The 17,084-nt window shown below is 37.7% G+C and overlaps 2 protein-coding genes and 1 long non-coding RNA gene across 3 annotated transcripts in view; 2 read left to right on the forward strand and 1 right to left on the reverse strand.

Annotated features, from left to right (window-relative positions):
• Positions 1 to 5,063: 5,063 nt before the first annotated feature.
• On the forward strand, positions 5,064 to 12,637 carry anxa1a (annexin A1a). The gene is made up of 12 exons (XM_047381141.1): positions 5,064 to 5,143; positions 5,667 to 5,746; positions 6,430 to 6,520; positions 7,083 to 7,177; positions 7,269 to 7,382; positions 9,161 to 9,251; positions 9,387 to 9,466; positions 11,365 to 11,509; positions 11,591 to 11,686; positions 11,781 to 11,839; positions 11,947 to 12,069; positions 12,198 to 12,637. Exons 2-12 carry the CDS (start codon positions 5,687 to 5,689, stop codon positions 12,255 to 12,257), a joined length of 1,014 nt encoding a protein of 337 aa, XP_047237097.1. The 5' UTR covers positions 5,064 to 5,143; positions 5,667 to 5,686; the 3' UTR covers positions 12,258 to 12,637.
• A 1,585-nt stretch (positions 12,638 to 14,222) lies between these two features.
• LOC124877716 lies at positions 14,223 to 16,709 on the reverse strand. Its single transcript, XR_007040591.1, has 2 exons — positions 16,633 to 16,709; positions 14,223 to 15,013 (listed from the first exon to the last, which is right to left on the reverse strand). It is a non-coding gene; the product is annotated as an uncharacterized LOC124877716 (long non-coding RNA).
• The window catches only part of mfsd3 (major facilitator superfamily domain containing 3), a 43,709-nt gene continuing 41,562 nt past the window's right edge, over positions 14,938 to 17,084 (forward strand). The window contains exon 1 of the mRNA XM_047381140.1: positions 14,938 to 15,074. The gene's annotated coding sequence lies outside the window, so the exon portion shown is untranslated. The remainder of the gene's footprint in view (positions 15,075 to 17,084) is intronic.

Genomic DNA, 17,084 nt, shown 5'->3' on the forward strand with positions numbered 1-17,084 from the left:
CTGAAAACCTAAATATTTCACAGAAGAGGTAGATAAGCATGTAAAAATGTAACACCATCTACTCGAACCGGTTTGCTCACAACCTCTTCTTCACCGATGAAGGTCTGGACAGAGCCAATGAACTGAACACATTCTTCAATAGGTTCAGTTCAGAAACCAGCTTCGCATCCTCCTCTCCTGCTCACAACCAAACAGACATTCCATCTTCCTTTGACCCACAGGACCCACAGCTGTCCAGTAACACCTCACATTTTTTATCTTCCACCTCAGCCCTAGACCGTTCTGCTTCTACATGTTTGCCTTCAACCATATCAGAAGATGCTGATACTTCCTTTGCTTAACCCCTTCCACCTGTGTGTCTCAAGAAGTCAAGTGAAGATGCGACTGGAGATACTGAATCGGAATAAGGCTGCAGGTCCAGATCATGTCAGCCCTAGAGTCCTGAAGAGCTGTGCAGAGCAGCTCTGTGGGATTCTGCAGCACCTCTTCAACCTTAGCCTGGCCCAGAAGAAGGTTGTGGAAGATCTCCTGTCTTGTTCCGGTACCAAAGAAAACTCACCCATCAGACCTCAATGACTATAGACCTGTTGCCCTGACATCCCACATCATGAAGGTCCTAGAGAGACTCCTGTGGGCCCACCTCAGTAAGCAAACAGTAAACCATCAGGACCCCCTTCAGTTTGCTTATCGCTGTGGAGTTGGAGTTAAAGATGCCATCATACACCTGCTTCAACAAACCCACTGTCATCTGGACAAAACCAGCAGCACTGTGAGGATCATGTTCTTTGATTTCTCCAGTGCATTTAATACAATCCAAACTGATTTGCTTTGTCAGAAACTCCAGAAGACTCAGGTGGAGGCCTCAACAATCTGCTGGATCAAAGACTACCTGACAAATGGACCACAGTTTGTGAGACTGAAGGGTTGTGAGTCTAACCAGGTAGTCAGCAGCACAGGAGCACCACAGGGGACTGTACTCTCACTATTCCTTTTCACTCTGTACACCTCAGACCTCCAGTACAAGACAGACTCCTGTCATCTGCAGAAATACTCGGATGATTCTGCAGTCGTGGAGTGGATCAGAGATGGACAAGAAGCTGAGTACAGGAAGGTGGTGGACCGCTTTGTGGCATGGTGAGGAAACAATCATCTCATTTTGAACGTGACTAAAACAAAGGAGATGATTGTAGATTTTAAGAGAAACAGGAATAAGTCAAAAACTATTTCTATCATGGGAGAAGAAGTGGAGGTGGTGGAGGAGTATAAATACCTCGGTGTTCACCTGGACAACAGACTAGAGTGGAGATGCAACTGTGAAGCCATCTACAAGAAGGGACAGAGCAGACTGTACTTCTTGAGGAAGCTTAGGTCCTTTGGTGTTTGCAGCAAGATGCTGCATATCTTCTATAAGTCTGTTGTGGAGAGTGTGATCTCTTCTGCCATCATCTGCTGGGTTAGCAGCATCAGAGCCAGGGACTTAAAAAAGCTCAACAAGCTGATAAAGAAGGCTGGCCCTGTTCTGGGGACTCCTCTGGAACCTCTGGAGATCATTGTGGAAAGACGGATTCTTCATAAAATAAAGGACATTATGGAGAACCCTGAGCATCCTCTTCATGAGACTGTCCTACAACAACAGAGTGTCTTCAGTCAGAGGCTTCTTCAGATCTGCTGCAAGACGGAGCGCTACAGGAGATCCTTCCTGCCCACAGCCATCAGCATCTACAACGACTCTTTGAGGAAACCTTCATAATATGAGCTATAAAAACATTTAATTTCCCTTTGGGATTAATAAAGTATTTTTGAACTGAATTACTGGCATGATGCCAGTTTATGAAGAAAACAGAAAATCCTATTTCACCTTGCAGATGAATGTCTGCAGGTTTATCATTGATGTACTTACTTTGCTTCCCAGCAGGTGCCACCGAGTGATGCTTCCTGACTTTCTTTCCCAGGAAGGTCAGGGAATAAGATCCTCTGGCAGTTCCAGATGTGTTCATATACATTATGCGTGTTCGTCCTCACCACTGTTCTTACATTCAATCAATTTACTAGATTATTTAGAGCTGGATCAGTCCAAAATCTGCAGTGAAAAGCAAGTTAAAATCCTTGTGGAGCCGGGATGGATGAAGAAAAATATTACCTAATATGCAATCAAATAGGTCTAAATATTTCTGTCCACATTACAAAACCTTGTTCAATCCTATAAATATTAGCAGATGTCTCAAAGCTGGTACAGCCAACTCACTCAGAGAGTGTAATCTGTCTTTCAGCCTCTTCCAGCTACTTTAAGCTACAAGCAGGGAAAATTAAAAATCCCAAATACATATTTTATATTTAACACTGACATTTTTAAAGATATTGTCCAAACTACTCAACAGAAACAGGGACAGTTCAATTTCTACTTGCATAGCATCTGAAACACAATCCCCAAAAGCAGCTATCTTCCACAACATAAAGTTTGTATGAACGGATAAGTGACATTTCTTCTAATCTAAGGCAGTAGAGACCTGGAATATTAGGTTAAAATGAGTTTAAATAAGTACCTGGTTGTGGGAGCTGAACTCCCCGCCGGTGTAACTGAGGGCAACTTGGGTGCTGCTAAGCTACAAGAGGACAAGGCCAAGTCGATCCTGGTCTCTCAGGGGAACCAGACTCTCAACAGTCTTTAAATATTAAACATGCAGAGATGGAGTTTCATCAGCTCTTGCATAGGTGAAAAGATGCCCCGAATGTTTTAGGTTTCCTCTGTGTGAGTTCCAGATTGTAACTGGACGCTTTGTTGTCACTCAAAGATATTTGTTCTTCAGGCAATCACTTACTGTTGGTTTCTTCTGATTTTAATGTGTTTTTCCTGGAAATGGCACACTTTCCTCAGTTGTTAGGATCAAATCCAGGCACAGGGAAGAGCTGTCTAATTATCTTTCTTGCAATAAAAAGGAGGGAACAGGAACATATTTTCTACAGCAATAAATCCATATTCCTCCTCAAGGTGTAGTTCAAAAAATTAACCAGTTCCACTTTTCTAGGCAGGCGCAGCATCTGCTAACACTGCCCTGTCCTCCCCCTGTTGTTTTTGGCTGAGCTCTTCTGGGAGGATTTCCTTTCTTTTGCTGACTAGGACTCATTTGTAACATTTGGACCACAGCTGGAGCATCTGTTTAACACACCTTACTTAACAACAAATCCAACCTTGATGCCACTTTAATGAAAATACAGCTTTGCCTGCTTTTCACTTTTTTTTAACATCCAACCTCGCTCTGGCCACATTTGAGTCTGAAGCTCTGAAAGTGTTGCTTTTTCAAATACTGCAATTCCAACAAACGGGGCAAAGTGTGGTTTCCAAACACACAAGTACAAATAACAACAGGGAAAAGATTTTCACTTGAGACAAAGGTGATCATTTTTGGGGAATCACCACCAAGGGCTTGTCATCATTTATCATGATGACAAAGTCTGTCCGTATTGAAATGATGATGTCAAGGAAATGCATCATTATCTTGGTGATTATTCATCTATCTGTCAAAGCTCTCTGTTGAGGCATGTATAAGGCCTTGGCTGCACTGACATGATAATTTACCACACCCTAAGGTAAAGTACATCACCACACCAAAACCACACTCCTGTGAGGAAACCTTGAGGTTTATATCTTCCCGTGGGTCTTTTAGCAGAGTCTTGACAATCAGATTAAAATCATAATTTGCTTTCTATCACACTGAAATGTTTCAGAACCTCAAAAAATATTCATAGATAGATTCATAGACAAAGACAGTCTGAGCAAATGTAAAAACAATGTTTTCAAAATATGATTTAATTTATCAAGGGAAAAAAATTATCTTAACCAAACTGTCTCAATGTGAAAAAGTAATTGACCTCCTTGTTAAATTCTGAATTAGCAGTAATCAACCACACTGTTTGACAATCTTCCATTATGATAGATTACTGTTAGACTTGTAGAATAAATATCTTAAATCGAACCTGCCCTGGCCACAGGAAGTAGGCCCAAGATCTAAAAGAACATATCATGCCTTGATCCAAACTAATTCCAGAGGAGATGAAAAGGTCACTTACGTCAATTAGTCTGAAAGGCTGGGGATAAATATATTAATCACCACTGTTTATTGTTTATGGAGTCCCAACATCTTAGAAATGTATAACTGTATAACTGTTTCCAGACTGTTTCAGAGCTGCTATTGAATTGCCTTATATTGGGCCATGATTTGTTGGTTTTAGAGATATTTTTGCCTACTTCATGTTGTAAGATGGGTTCTATTATGTGATGTCTTAATTCTACTGGTCAAACAGGACCAGATTGGTTTGAAAAGGTTTTTATTAACTTTATAAACGAAACCATAAAAAAATATTTTTGCATTTACTCTGGTTGGTTTTGTATAATATTTAACTTGATTTGATGATCTGAAACATCAGTTGTGACAAAAGAGAAAAAAAGAAAATAAATTTGTAAAGGGCAAATACTTTCTTACAGCACTGCATGTGGTATGCATGTATTTCTCACATATTTAAGATATAAGATGCCTAAATTATGAATATTTAAATGTTTAACTCATTAAGTCCAGCATATCAAACTGATTAAAGAAAATATTAATTGGCTGACCGAGTCAGCAAAATCATCCCATGATGTTGTCATCTGTAACATTTACATGTCAATAAAATAAAACAGTACATCAATTCAATTCAGTAGGCGACACATATTAAGAGAATATAATAAGTCATCAAGTAGGTCGAATATATCTCATAAAGTCATACATCCCCATAAGGCAAACTACCCACGGAAGTCCCAGATGTTGCATTTCCTTGTGATTTTCCAGAGGATAACATTTTTATGAAGGATCAGGACCTGGGACTTGCACCGCATGTGTCTCAGTAAGCTGCGTGGCTCTTTAAAATCTGCAGGAGAAAGCGCGCACATATTTCTGCTCACTAAAAGCTTTCGTGCGTAATGGACGGAGCTCCGTTGCGCTCGATTCTGCAGGGCAGACGCTCGGTCCAATCGCAGCGGTGGAAAGTGGTATGGGCTGGACCCTTTACTAGGTGGGGTTTGGCTTAGGCATAAATACGCTCCTTCTGACCATATAACGCCCCTCCAACCACAGTGAGACAAACTTCTCCCCTCTTAGGCCTCTCGGTAAGTAGTTTATCTGCCATGAAAAACTTAATTTTACACTCCTGTTCTTAGTTTCTGACTTTAGTTGAGTTAGGGTGTAAGCTGCCGATTGTTCTGTCTTAAGGCGCTGATGCGCTGTATGAGGGTGTGGCAGATATAATAGCAGAGATGTTGCACGTTTTGCGCGTATAATACAAGTAAAGTGTTTTTGCGCTATTATTACGCTGTTAATTTTCATTCAGGATCAGTATGAAACCTCATAAAACAGAGGACGAGGTTTACAAAGCGGTGCCTGGGTGTGTCTGAACAGTCTGCACATTGTTGTAATTACTGAGTAAAACCTCGTATAAATACCTTACAGAGGGTTTGCTTGTGCAGTATGGGAAGAAAGACAAATCTTTCCACTTGGTAGATTGTAATAATTAAAGTTTAAATAAAACAAAGCCTACCATTTTTTCTTTAAATGCATTATTGGGGTTTAATAATTTTTAAATCGTCGCTGAACTGACTTTTTATTTTCTAACTTTTTCCTTTCCTCTTACAGACAGAACCAACACTCCCAACATGGCTTTCATCCAAGCCTTCTTGCAGCAGACAGTTTATCTGGGCATGCCCGATGAGTCAGTGAGTAACTCTGTGGTAGTGTTTTAGTTGCTAAGGCCAACCACTCTGTTTTTTCCTTTTTTTCTTCCTTTCCGGTATGCTCTGGTGGAAAAAATGATCTTGTAGAGGGGGGCATAGAGAAAAAAGTCAAGAAGATAGCAAGGGAACAAATGAGTTTAAAGGGGGAAGGAAAAGGTGGGAAGCCTACATCAAAGATAAATGAGTTATAGAGAGAATAAATGACAGGGAATCTGGACTTTAAAGGTTGTGAAATGGGACTGATGGATGAACTTCTGGGAGTGTGTGAGTCAGTTAAGCAGGAATTTGTGCCCCTCCCTTCAATAACTTTGCAAACACAAACCGGTACTTCTCCTTTCTCTGACTGCTTAAAGTTGAATTAGGGAGAAAGTTGCATAACTTTATCGAACATGATTTCTTTCCCCCTCAGCTTCAGTGTTGCTGAGTGCACCATCATGGGTTTCAAAGCCAGGGAAGTGCAGAAAGCAAACATTAAAAAAAACTGTTGCACTTGTCTTTTTCTGTGTGTGCTTCAAACTGAAGATGCATGTGACAATTGTGTTTGTTTTGGCACGTGAACCCCAAAGGCATTAAAAAAGAAACTTTCGCAACATACCTCATGTGGTCCTCTTTGCAGAGACATCAAGTAAAAAAAAACCAACCCAATCAGCTGTGTTGCCTTTTAGGTCCTCAAGAATGAGGGAACCGTCACCGTTGCACCCAACTTCAACCCCAGTGCAGATGCTGGAGTCTTGGAAAAAGCCATCAAGACTAAAGGTGAAGTTTAAAGACAGGAACAAGCATTTTTAGGCATTTGTGAACATGTTTTTGCCTTATGTAGCATCTCTGGTCTGACAAACCTTAGGGCAGAAGATACCACTGATGTTTTAAATAGTTTGGCTTTCTGTTGACTTTTAGTTATCAGGTTTATTATTATTCATAGTTTAACCTCATATTACATTGATCATATTTGTTGTTTAATTGTAGTTTTTCTAATTTTATATTCATTTTAAAAACTTCAATTTACAATACATTATTATTTGGTGTTGATTAATAAACTAATGTTCTATTAGTCTGAATTAAATGAAGAGGGGGTTACTTATTTTTGTTATTTATGATCAGTTTTTTTGTCATTGCTTTTTTTTTTTCTTTCCTACTGTTTTACCTTGTACAAAGTACTTTGTATTGCAATCATTTTATATGACAAGCCCTCTATAAAAAAAGACTGATTGACTGAATGCTGTTTCCTACAAATAAGGAACATATTAACACGATCTGCTGTTCATGTGTTATTACAACTTAATTAGACAAATCATTATCTTAACCAATCACACTGCAGGCATAGATGAGAACACCATCATTGAAGTTCTGGTCAAAAGGAGCAACGACCAGAGGCAGCAAATCAAACAGGCGTACCAACAGGCCACTGGGAAGGTAGTGACAGCTGCTCTATTATTTAAGTGACAGAAGGAAGACATGCTTCAGGTTATTTTTTTTCCTTTATTCAACATCATTTCCTTTTTAGCCTCTCGAAGCAGAACTGAAAAAGGCCCTGAAAGGAGATCTGGAGGAAGTGGTGCTGGCTCTGCTGAAAACACCAGCCCAATACGATGCCCAGCTGCTGAAACTGGCAATGAAGGTTGGTCAAGAACACATATATTACTCTAGATTTTTAATTTTTAAATAATTTCTTTACATTTTGTTTTTTTTTAACATTAATAAACAAATAAACAAGGTAAACCTTCACGAATTAGCCTACAGGCTAGTTTTCATGTTAGGTCTTTGTGCCTGATGAAAACAGACATCCAGCATTCAGAACAAACAACATTAACATCAACACATCAGTTAAACGTTGAAAAATGAAAACATTCCATTATAACTAAACACATGCAGCAAATATGTGTTTAATCAGATTTAAAAGAATAGTTTATTTCACAAAAAAAAGAATGTAAACTTATGATTCTCATAACGCAATTTAAAGGTAAAGGTGTTTAAAAGGTAAGATTCATTCAAGGTAAAAGATAATGGTACATTCACTTTGTCCTCAGAAATTGGATCTTCCTCATTCCCAGTCAGAAATACAGCAAAAAGACTTTGTCACGGTTCTGACTGGTAAAGTCAAAGTTTCCCCAGCAGACCAGAGTTCAGCATCCGAAATGGCTGCCATGCGTACAGAATGTAGCTACAAAATATTTCAATGTGTGCAAATAGTCTTACATTTTGGAGCTCGCATCTGATAATGTCACAGCTGACTTGACCACGATATGCTGTAGTCCCAAATCAGAAACCAAGCAAACTGCTGTGGTGCTAAATGTTATTAGAACTACACATTAATATCAATGTATTTTTCTCAAAGTTTTGCTTTCAAATGCATGTGCTCAGTGCTAATTAATCATTTCAACATGCAGCTTTTACTACCTTTTATATCTGTGGCACCCTTATTAGAAATTTAACTCTGGGCTACTTCTTGTTTTGTTCCTGACTGGGAACATTTAAGTACATTTATTGGTACTTCTGACACTGTACATCTCATTAAATCAGTGGTACACATAGTGATGTAAAATATGTTTTTGAACATGTTACTTTTGTGGTAAAACACATTAAAATGATGCGAGAAAACATTCGTATCAGTTTTTATTGCTAATGTTTTAGCATAATGAAAATATGCTGATTTCCAACTCAGCCTGGGTGAGGGGCATTTCCAAACTGATTTGAAATTAAGAAGTTCACTAGAGAAGGAGCAAAGTCATGCAGGATCACGTAGATCACTCAAACAACCACTCATGCTATAAAAACTGAGTTGGGTACTTTTCTTTAAAATATTATAAAGATGGAAACAGATTTATGATCAAAGATTATTCGTATAATGACTCAAAATGTTCTAAACAGTTTGTAACAGCAAATTATCAAACAATAAGTAATCTAAAAATTTCCCAAATTCCTGAAATAAAATATAAAAATTTAGACTTGTACCGTGGCTCTTTGAGAGGAACATTTCAACTGTTTTTTTAAGGTGTTGAACTGTAGACATCTGCTGAGCCAAGATGTAATATTTGCCACACAAATGCAACATTTGTTAACCTGCCTGCAATTTCTTTTTTGGTTTTACCATGCCTAAATGTAACACATCATTTATATATGTTTATTTATCAGAATAAAATTATACTTATATAGAGCTCTGAGGGACACCAACAGGTAAAACTCTTTCGAGACTGCAAATGTGTTATAAGAAAGCATGCGTGGCAAAAGCTTGGACCTCACCATTCTCTGTTATTTTTGTTACACAAAGATGCCTGCCTACTTCCACACATTCATCCATTGTTTCTTAGTGAGAGGTGGGAGTAAAGTCATTGGGTTTGCTTTGAAAACAGGTATTTCCACCATGTTAATCTCTCTGCCCAAACATTCCTGTCTCAGGGTCTTGGAACAGATGAGGATTGTCTGATTGAGATCCTTGCCTCTAGAACCAACAAGCAGATCTTGGACATAAAGAAGGTCTACAAGGAAGGTATATGCCAAAAAAGATTAGGAGTTCCTAAATTAGTACTTAGTAATACTTTCAGAACAGTTCTAAAAAGGCCAAGCTGTCCTTTTGAGCTTATTGCTGTTCTATAATGTAACTTTTATAGATTTTATTTTTCAGAATACAAGAAGGAGCTGGAGGAGGACATCAGGTCAGACACCAGTGGAGACTTCAGGGCTGCCCTCCTCGCTCTCTGCAAGGTGTGCGTTTCTTTTAAGAGGCCACATTTAATGCAATTATGTGTTCAGTTGGAGCTTTAGGACACTAAGATTTGAGACAACATAATACACCCACTGCACACTAACAGAAGTTTGATAGTGAAAGTCCATCCCAAACACATACACAAACAGTATGTCATCTATAATGAACAAATGCACAGTTCAGAATCAACATAATGATAATTTATTACATTATGCTATAAAAACTAAAAGCTAGTATTTCGATTTTATCTTTTAATACAACATAATATCTAACACATACAAGTAACAAAGAAAGATATAGACCTGAACATGTCAAATCAAAACAACTAAATCATTAAAAATAATATACTTTTTCTGTTATTAATATCATTATTAGTGATGCATTTTTTGAATTTTCCATCAAAAATCACAGAAAAGAAAAAAACTCCTTTACTGATTTTAGCCAGAAAGTGTGGAGGGACCCCAGATTTTACAGATTTGATACTTGATTTTGATTCTGATAAACCTCCATTTCTCTTTTGAAAAGTCATGTCTAATTTCCATTTTTGAAAATTATGTAGGAGTTAAAGATCTTAATACTTGTAGAATGAGTCTTTTGGCAATGATCGTCTCAACAGTGACATACATTGTGCAATATACATTTTAAATATAGGTAATGAGACACTTCAAACTGGATCAGCTGGTAGAACATAATTGGATCAACTTTCAGTAGGATTCTGTAACACATTGCATCTCATCCATCCCAAATAGTTTTTTCTTTCCAATGTTCGCTACCTTTAACAGCAGAAGTTATTTGACATTAATCAAACAAATAAACTAATAATAGCAGCTTTAAATGTGAGTTTTTTGATATAACATTATGTCAAACTTGTAAATACTGACAAGGTGGGATTAAAATGTATTGGAAATGCACTTAAATTATGCATCTTGTATAGAGCTGTAGCTTTTTTCCAAAGCTTCTGACTTGGTTAACATTTTTAAAAGGTTTTTTTCAGGAGAAATACTAAGCCGTTTGAGAATCTAGGTTTTTCTGTTACAAAAAACATCCAATACTTTTGGTGAAGAAACGAACCATATTTGTTTCCTTCTGTACCCACAAGGGGGCGGTGTTGGCAAAGAAAAATCATTTGGGATCTTCTTCTGCCATAACATTTGGGCCCTCATATTGGCAGTTCAATTCTAAGCCAAAAAACAACTAGTCTTCTTATTGTTATTGGGTTTTGGTGATGTCTCCTAAAACTCATATGACACGATATGTATGAGACATAATTATTGAGTTCAGTTCTTTAAAGAAAGCGGATATTGAAAAACAATAAGATTTTGACAAAGATGAATAAACCTCGGTTAAGAACCTTTTTTATTTTGGATATGTGACAGATTGTAGCAATAATGATATTTTCTATTTTTCCTTAACTCTCTTTTGAGTTTTCAAATAAAATCTGCACAGGTCTGTTTTAAATTTCTTATGTCTCTTGGTGTTGATAAACTAAATTAATTAAAATTATTTTACTGTTTTAAATGGGATGCTGTCTAAGAAGCATGTTATAAAATCAACAGAGAGAGAGAAAAATTAACCTTTTGTCCAATTAATTGTATACCCCGATAATTTGACAAAAATAGCAGTTGAGTATAGCAAATATGGTATTTAATTTTATATCTTTCATAGATATAATATGATGTCATCAGTAGATAGGGTAATTCTTTTACTTTAATACTGCATTCCAATATTTCTCTGAATATTCTGTTTTCCTGAGCTTCACATTTTCACTATATATTGTTTTTTACGCACATAATGCGGAGACGTACAGGTACCATGGCATAAAAGCCAATTGTATTTGTGTTATTTTTAAAAAAAAAAAACACATCAACTGAACTTGCTGTGCTGTTGCATGTTGTAGGCTGGCAGGACCGAAGGAATCAGTGAGCAGCTTATTGACAGCGATGCCAGGACTCTGTACGAGGCCGGGGAGGGGCGGAAGGGCAAAGACTGCTCCGCCTTCATTGATATCCTGACCAGCAGGAGTGCCCCACATCTCCGCAAAGGTTAGTATGCTAATCCACTGTGTAAGACATTTCATCCCTTCAGAAGTGATACCATTCTGTTAATTTCTTTTTTTTTTTTAGTGTTTGATAGGTACTCAAAATACAGCAAAGTGGATGTGGCCAAAGCTATTGACCTGGAGATGAAGGGAGATATTGAAAGTTGTCTCACAGCATTAGGTAAAGGCAGATACTTGTATTCCAATTTAATTTATTTAACCAATGATTATAACAACTAGAATTCATCTTGAACAATTGTTTTAAACTGCAACAGTGAAATGTGCTGGAAGCAGGCCGGCGTTCTTTGCAGAAAAGCTTTACTTGGCTATGAAGGTACAGTCTACGTAGCAGCGTCTTGCACCATGCACCAGCAACATTGTGACTACTCTGTGCTGGCTAACAAAAACCTCTCCTGATTTTTTTTCTCCTTTCTTCCTCAGGGTAAAGGTACCCGCAAACATATCCTGACTCGCATTATGGTGAGCCGCTCTGAGATTGATATGAAGCGGATCAAAGATGAATACAAGAAAACCTATGGCAAAACACTCTTCCAGGACATTCTGGTGAGCAGACATCTACTGTTAATAAAATATGGCAATCTATTCTATTTTTGTGGGCTTCACATATTAAGATGGATAAAATAGACCATTTTAAACTTTTAGAGATTAACAGTTTTTTTTTTCCTTTTCAGGATGACACAAATGGAGACTATGAGAAGATCCTGCTTGGTCTTTGTGGAGGTGAAAACTAAACGCCTGTCTCTGGGACCAATGTGCAAAAGCCAAAGATCTATAATGATGTTAAGCAGCTGTGCAAAATACCTTATTATCTTTTGACATTTATGGTACCCCAAGTAGTAAGCAAAAGATTCAAATGAAGTCACTGCTTCAGCAAACATAACACCCTAAGTATTTGTATAACGGCAGCATAGATAGCACATTGTGCTTCTGGATCCATGCTTTAGACTGACTTAGCTTTGCATTTATTTCCAGAAGTCCATAAAGCTTAGGCCCAGTATTGCAGATTGGCTGATGTATACAGGTTAATTTGTGCCAATCATTTAGTTGTAGTAACATACTTGAAGGAACTTCAACATCTGCAAATAAAAGCTTTTTTTTTTTTTTTAAACAATCTGATTTGGTCTCGTTTCAATGCACATGCATACATATCAATACAACTAACCAATGCACTGTATTGTTAAAGAAATAAATATTGGTAGCATGAGTAAAAGGTATGAAATTTTTAAACCCAACAGTTTTAGGAGACAAGGGTTTTTTCCACTATTAACAAGCAAGCAATGAGACAATGCACAGTCTCGATGAACACTAACTTATTTTAATCAATTGGAGGGCTTGTGCAGAGTATATAAAACAGTGACTATAATCGTACAAAACGCAAGACAGGTAGTTCAACTGTGTATCTGATGTAGAAATAAAAGGAAAAAAGTTAATCAAATGACTTTAAAAATGCTCTGAGAGTAGTTCTCAATACCATAGTTTAGCCACAGGTAATAATCATGCAATAAAACCAGGAAAAGCAAAGAGCCTAGAGTACAGGAATTGTTAATGTGTCTCTAGGTTATATGGGTTTTGGAAGAAATAAAATGAAACAGTGTTCTATAGCAAGCTTCACAAAAGCAGCACACCTTTTAAATCACAAGAAAACATGGTTGTAATGAATCAAATGATTAGGTGAGTCAGGGATAGCAGACTCAGCTGACTATGCATATGCATAGTCGCATAACCAGCAGTAGATTTGAAAAGTGTACACACCCCTGTCAAAAAGCTTGATTTTAGTAAAGAATCATGTCACAACCTTTTATAACTCAAAAAAAAAAAACAAAAAAAAACACTAAATAAGAAAACGTGCAATAACCTGGCTGAATAACTCCACAAACCCTGAAACCAATATTTTCCTACAGCACCATTTAATTCAGTCTTTAGTTTTGGTAGGAGTTTGCCTGCGTTCCACGTCCTAAAAAACTTTGTCCACCTTATGTTGCAAAGGTTCTTGAGATCTGTTCGATTGTAAGAGCATGTCTTGTTCATAACCCTCTTCAGGTGACACCGCAGTCAGTCCAAAACTTTAGGTTTCTTCTGAAGAAGAAGTTAGGACTCACTTTGCTTCTGAAAATAATATCCCTCTTCATTGTGTGATTTGTCAAAACAGCTTTGGGAAGCTATTCATAACTTCATCCACGCTGAAAAAAAGGTCAAGTTAAATCTCAAGAAAATTTACCTCAGAGTTTGATACTGCCACCACCATGTTGGACTGTTGTGGTGTTCCTATGGTAATAAACCGGGCTGTATTTGTGTTAAACAAAATCGTTTCTGATGGTATGGCCCAGAAGATCAACTTTGGTTCCATCACACCAAGGCACATTCTTCCAAGGCCTAGATCCTTTCTTTGGAAGAAACTATTTCTCACAACCAGTCCCGACATATGGAAAATACATGACTTTCTTGTTTGCACAGCACCACCAGTCCTTGTCAGACAGTTTTGACAGTTTTTGAGAAATATCCAGCATTTGCAATTTCCTGATATTGCCCCATATTTTAACCCATTTAAGATAATTCTCAAATTTAAGATGATTGTCTTCACTGCTACATTGTACACTCTTCTCCTGACTGATACCTTAGTAAAAAAAAGATTTTTTTATCTCTAATAAACCACCTACAAATTTTTGCTTTAGGTACAGAATGCACATGAACAAAGGTCAAACATTTACATTTATTTTCAGATTAATTAGACTCACTGTTACTCATAACAGATGTGAACTAAAGGAGATGGAATGCTGGAACCGAAACAGGTGGTTTTTAACAACTACATTATTTATTCATTTAACATATTTCTAACCTTCCAGATTTATTATTTTTGTTGTTGAATTATACAGGTTATATGCCACATTAAAGAAGAATGTTTTTTTCATGGTGGCATATTTTTAAATATCAAAGAGCATTTGTTTACATGTTCTGTATACCTCTGAAAGTTGTGATGACCACACTGGGTCTCAGGAATCTGAACCTTACAATTAGCAGCTGCACAATATGTAAGACAAGAAACATCTCCGTGATTTTATCAGCAAACAGAAATATATATAGTACAGACCAAAAGTTTGGACACACCTTCTCATTCAAAGAGTTGTCTTTATTTTCATAGTCATGAAAATAAAGACAACTCTTTGAAACGTTTGGTCTGTACTGTACATTAAATAGCCTTTCATTTGGAAATAAATGCCCAAGCAATACTTAGTTATTTCAATGCAGAAATTGCTGCCTATAAAAATGTGGAAAAGTGAATACATTTTGAAAAATACGCTGCTTGAAATGTGTTTTTTTTTTAAACTAGTCTAAATCCATGAGGTGGCAGTATTGCAATTTTAATAATGCCTGCAAGCTGTGAAACCTCAGAGAAGAAGAACTAAAGCCTGTCCGGCGGGTTATCCGTAGAAGGGGGATGGCCGTTTTCGACGCTAGAACCTGGCAACCTCAGAGCTCCAGCCCGGCACTGTAAACAAGCGGAGGAAACTTGGCGTTAGCTAAAGCTACAAGATCCAACCTTGCTCTCTGTATGTGTAAAATATACCTCCTTTAACAGTTGTGCGGCTACTCTTTACTACCGTTTTGTTACAACACCACCTTAAGTAATGCTGACACGTCATATAAACGTGTTTTAAAGTCATCTGTTAACCTGTTACAGAGCTAGCCCGCTCACCGGATCTTAGCACTTAGTTTGCCAACGGTCTGTTTAGAAATGTCTCTGCGCATGTGTTGGTATAATGCACATGAAATGATTAAAATGCATGTTTAATTGTAATACTGAATGAGTAAAGCAGCGTTTAACTTTAAGCAAGCCGGGATAGCGTTGCTGGTTTTAACTGAGCTGTGTAGAGAAGCCATAAAACAAGCAGCCAGCCTTATAAGGCTGCTGGAAGTATTGAGCCACATACGAGTACATCTAAAAAAATTAGAATATTACGTAAAAGTGCTATATTTTTTGCTAGTCAATTCAGAAAGTGAAAGTTATTTTATATAGATTCATTCCAGTTAGAGTAATATATTTCCAGCTTTTATTCCTTGTAATGTTTATGAATAAGGCTTACAGGTAAAGAAAACCCAAAATTCAACTTATTAGAAAATTAGACCAATCAAAAAAAAAAAAAAAAAAGAAGATGTTTCAAGCATAAATGTCGGGCTTCTGAAAAGTATGCCCATTTTTATGCATCAATACTTGGTTGGGCCTCCTCTTGCATGAATGACTGAATCAGTGCTCCATCCGCCTGTGGCACTACGTAGGTGAAACAGAAGCCCAGGTTGCTTTCATAGCTGCCTTCAGGTCATCTGCCTTTTTGGGTCTGGTGTCTCTAATCTTCCTCTTGACAACAGCCCATAGATTTTCTATGCGGATCAGGTCAGGGGAGTTTGCTGGCCAATCAAGAACGGGAACACCATGGTCATTGATCCATCTTTTGGTACCGTTGGCAGTGTTGGCAGGTGCCAGGTCCTGCTAGAAAATAAAATCAGCATCTCCATACAGCTTGTCAGCAGAGAGAAGCATGAAAGGCTCATTATTTCCTGGTAGACAGCTGCATTGACTGTGGACTTAAGAAAACACAATGGGTCAACACCAGGAGATAACATGGCACCCAAATCATCACTGACTGTGGAAACTTCACACTGGACTTTGATCACTGTGGATTCTGTGCCTCTCCACTCTTCCTCCAGACTTTGGGACCCTGATTTCCAAGTGAAATGTAAAATTTACTTTCATCTGAAAACAGGACTTTGGACCATCCAGTTTCCTTTCTCCTTAGCCCAGGAACGATGCTTCTGACATTGTCTGATTCAGGAGTGGCTTGACATGAGGAATGAAACATTTGTAGCCCATGTCTAGTATTCATCTGTGTGTGATGGCTCTTGATTCAGCCCGAGTCCACTCCTTGTGAAGCTCCACCAAATTATTGAATGAATTTCGCTTGACAATCCTGTCAAGGCTGCAGTTCTCCCTGTTGCTGATGCACCTTTTCCTATCACACTTCTTCCTTCCACTCAATTTTCTGGTAATATGCTTGGATACAGAACTCTGTGAACAACCAGCTTCTTCAGCAACAACCTTTTGTGGCTTACCTCCTTTTGAAGGGTGTTGATGATTGTCTTCTGGACATCACATCAGCAGTCTTCCACATGATTGTGTAGCCTGTGACCTAGAGTGAGAGACTGTTTAAAGACTCAGGAAACCTTTGCAGGTGTTTTGAGTTAATTATCTGATTAGGGTGTGACACCATGAGTGTCCAATAATGAACTGTTTCACAGTATTATAATCTTCTGAGACTTTAGATGTTGGGTTTTCTTTACCTGTAAGCCAAATCATCAAAATTACAATAAAGAAAGGCTTCGACTGTATCACTCTATGTGTGATGATTCTATGTAATATATGAGTTTCACTTTCTGAGATGACTGGCAAAAAAACATTGCACTTTTATGCAATATTCACATTTTTTGAGATGTACCTGTAATACATCATACAGACTGAGTTCTCCACTAACTTTGATCTTTCTATCTTTGTTTTTCATTTTCCA

The sequence above is a fragment of the Girardinichthys multiradiatus genome, chromosome 12 (genome assembly GCF_021462225.1).
Source record: "Girardinichthys multiradiatus isolate DD_20200921_A chromosome 12, DD_fGirMul_XY1, whole genome shotgun sequence".
NCBI lineage: Eukaryota > Metazoa > Chordata > Actinopteri > Cyprinodontiformes > Goodeidae > Girardinichthys > Girardinichthys multiradiatus.

Coding starts and splice junctions, on each gene's coding strand:
- anxa1a (XM_047381141.1), top strand. CDS start 5,687: ATGGCTTTCATCCAAGCCTTCTTGCAGCAGACAGTTTATCTGGGCATG. Junction 9,252..9,386: donor AAAGAAGGTCTACAAGGAAG/GTATATGCCAAA, acceptor TTTATTTTTCAG/AATACAAGAAGGAGCTGGAG. Junction 9,467..11,364: donor CCCTCCTCGCTCTCTGCAAG/GTGTGCGTTTCT, acceptor TGCATGTTGTAG/GCTGGCAGGACCGAAGGAAT.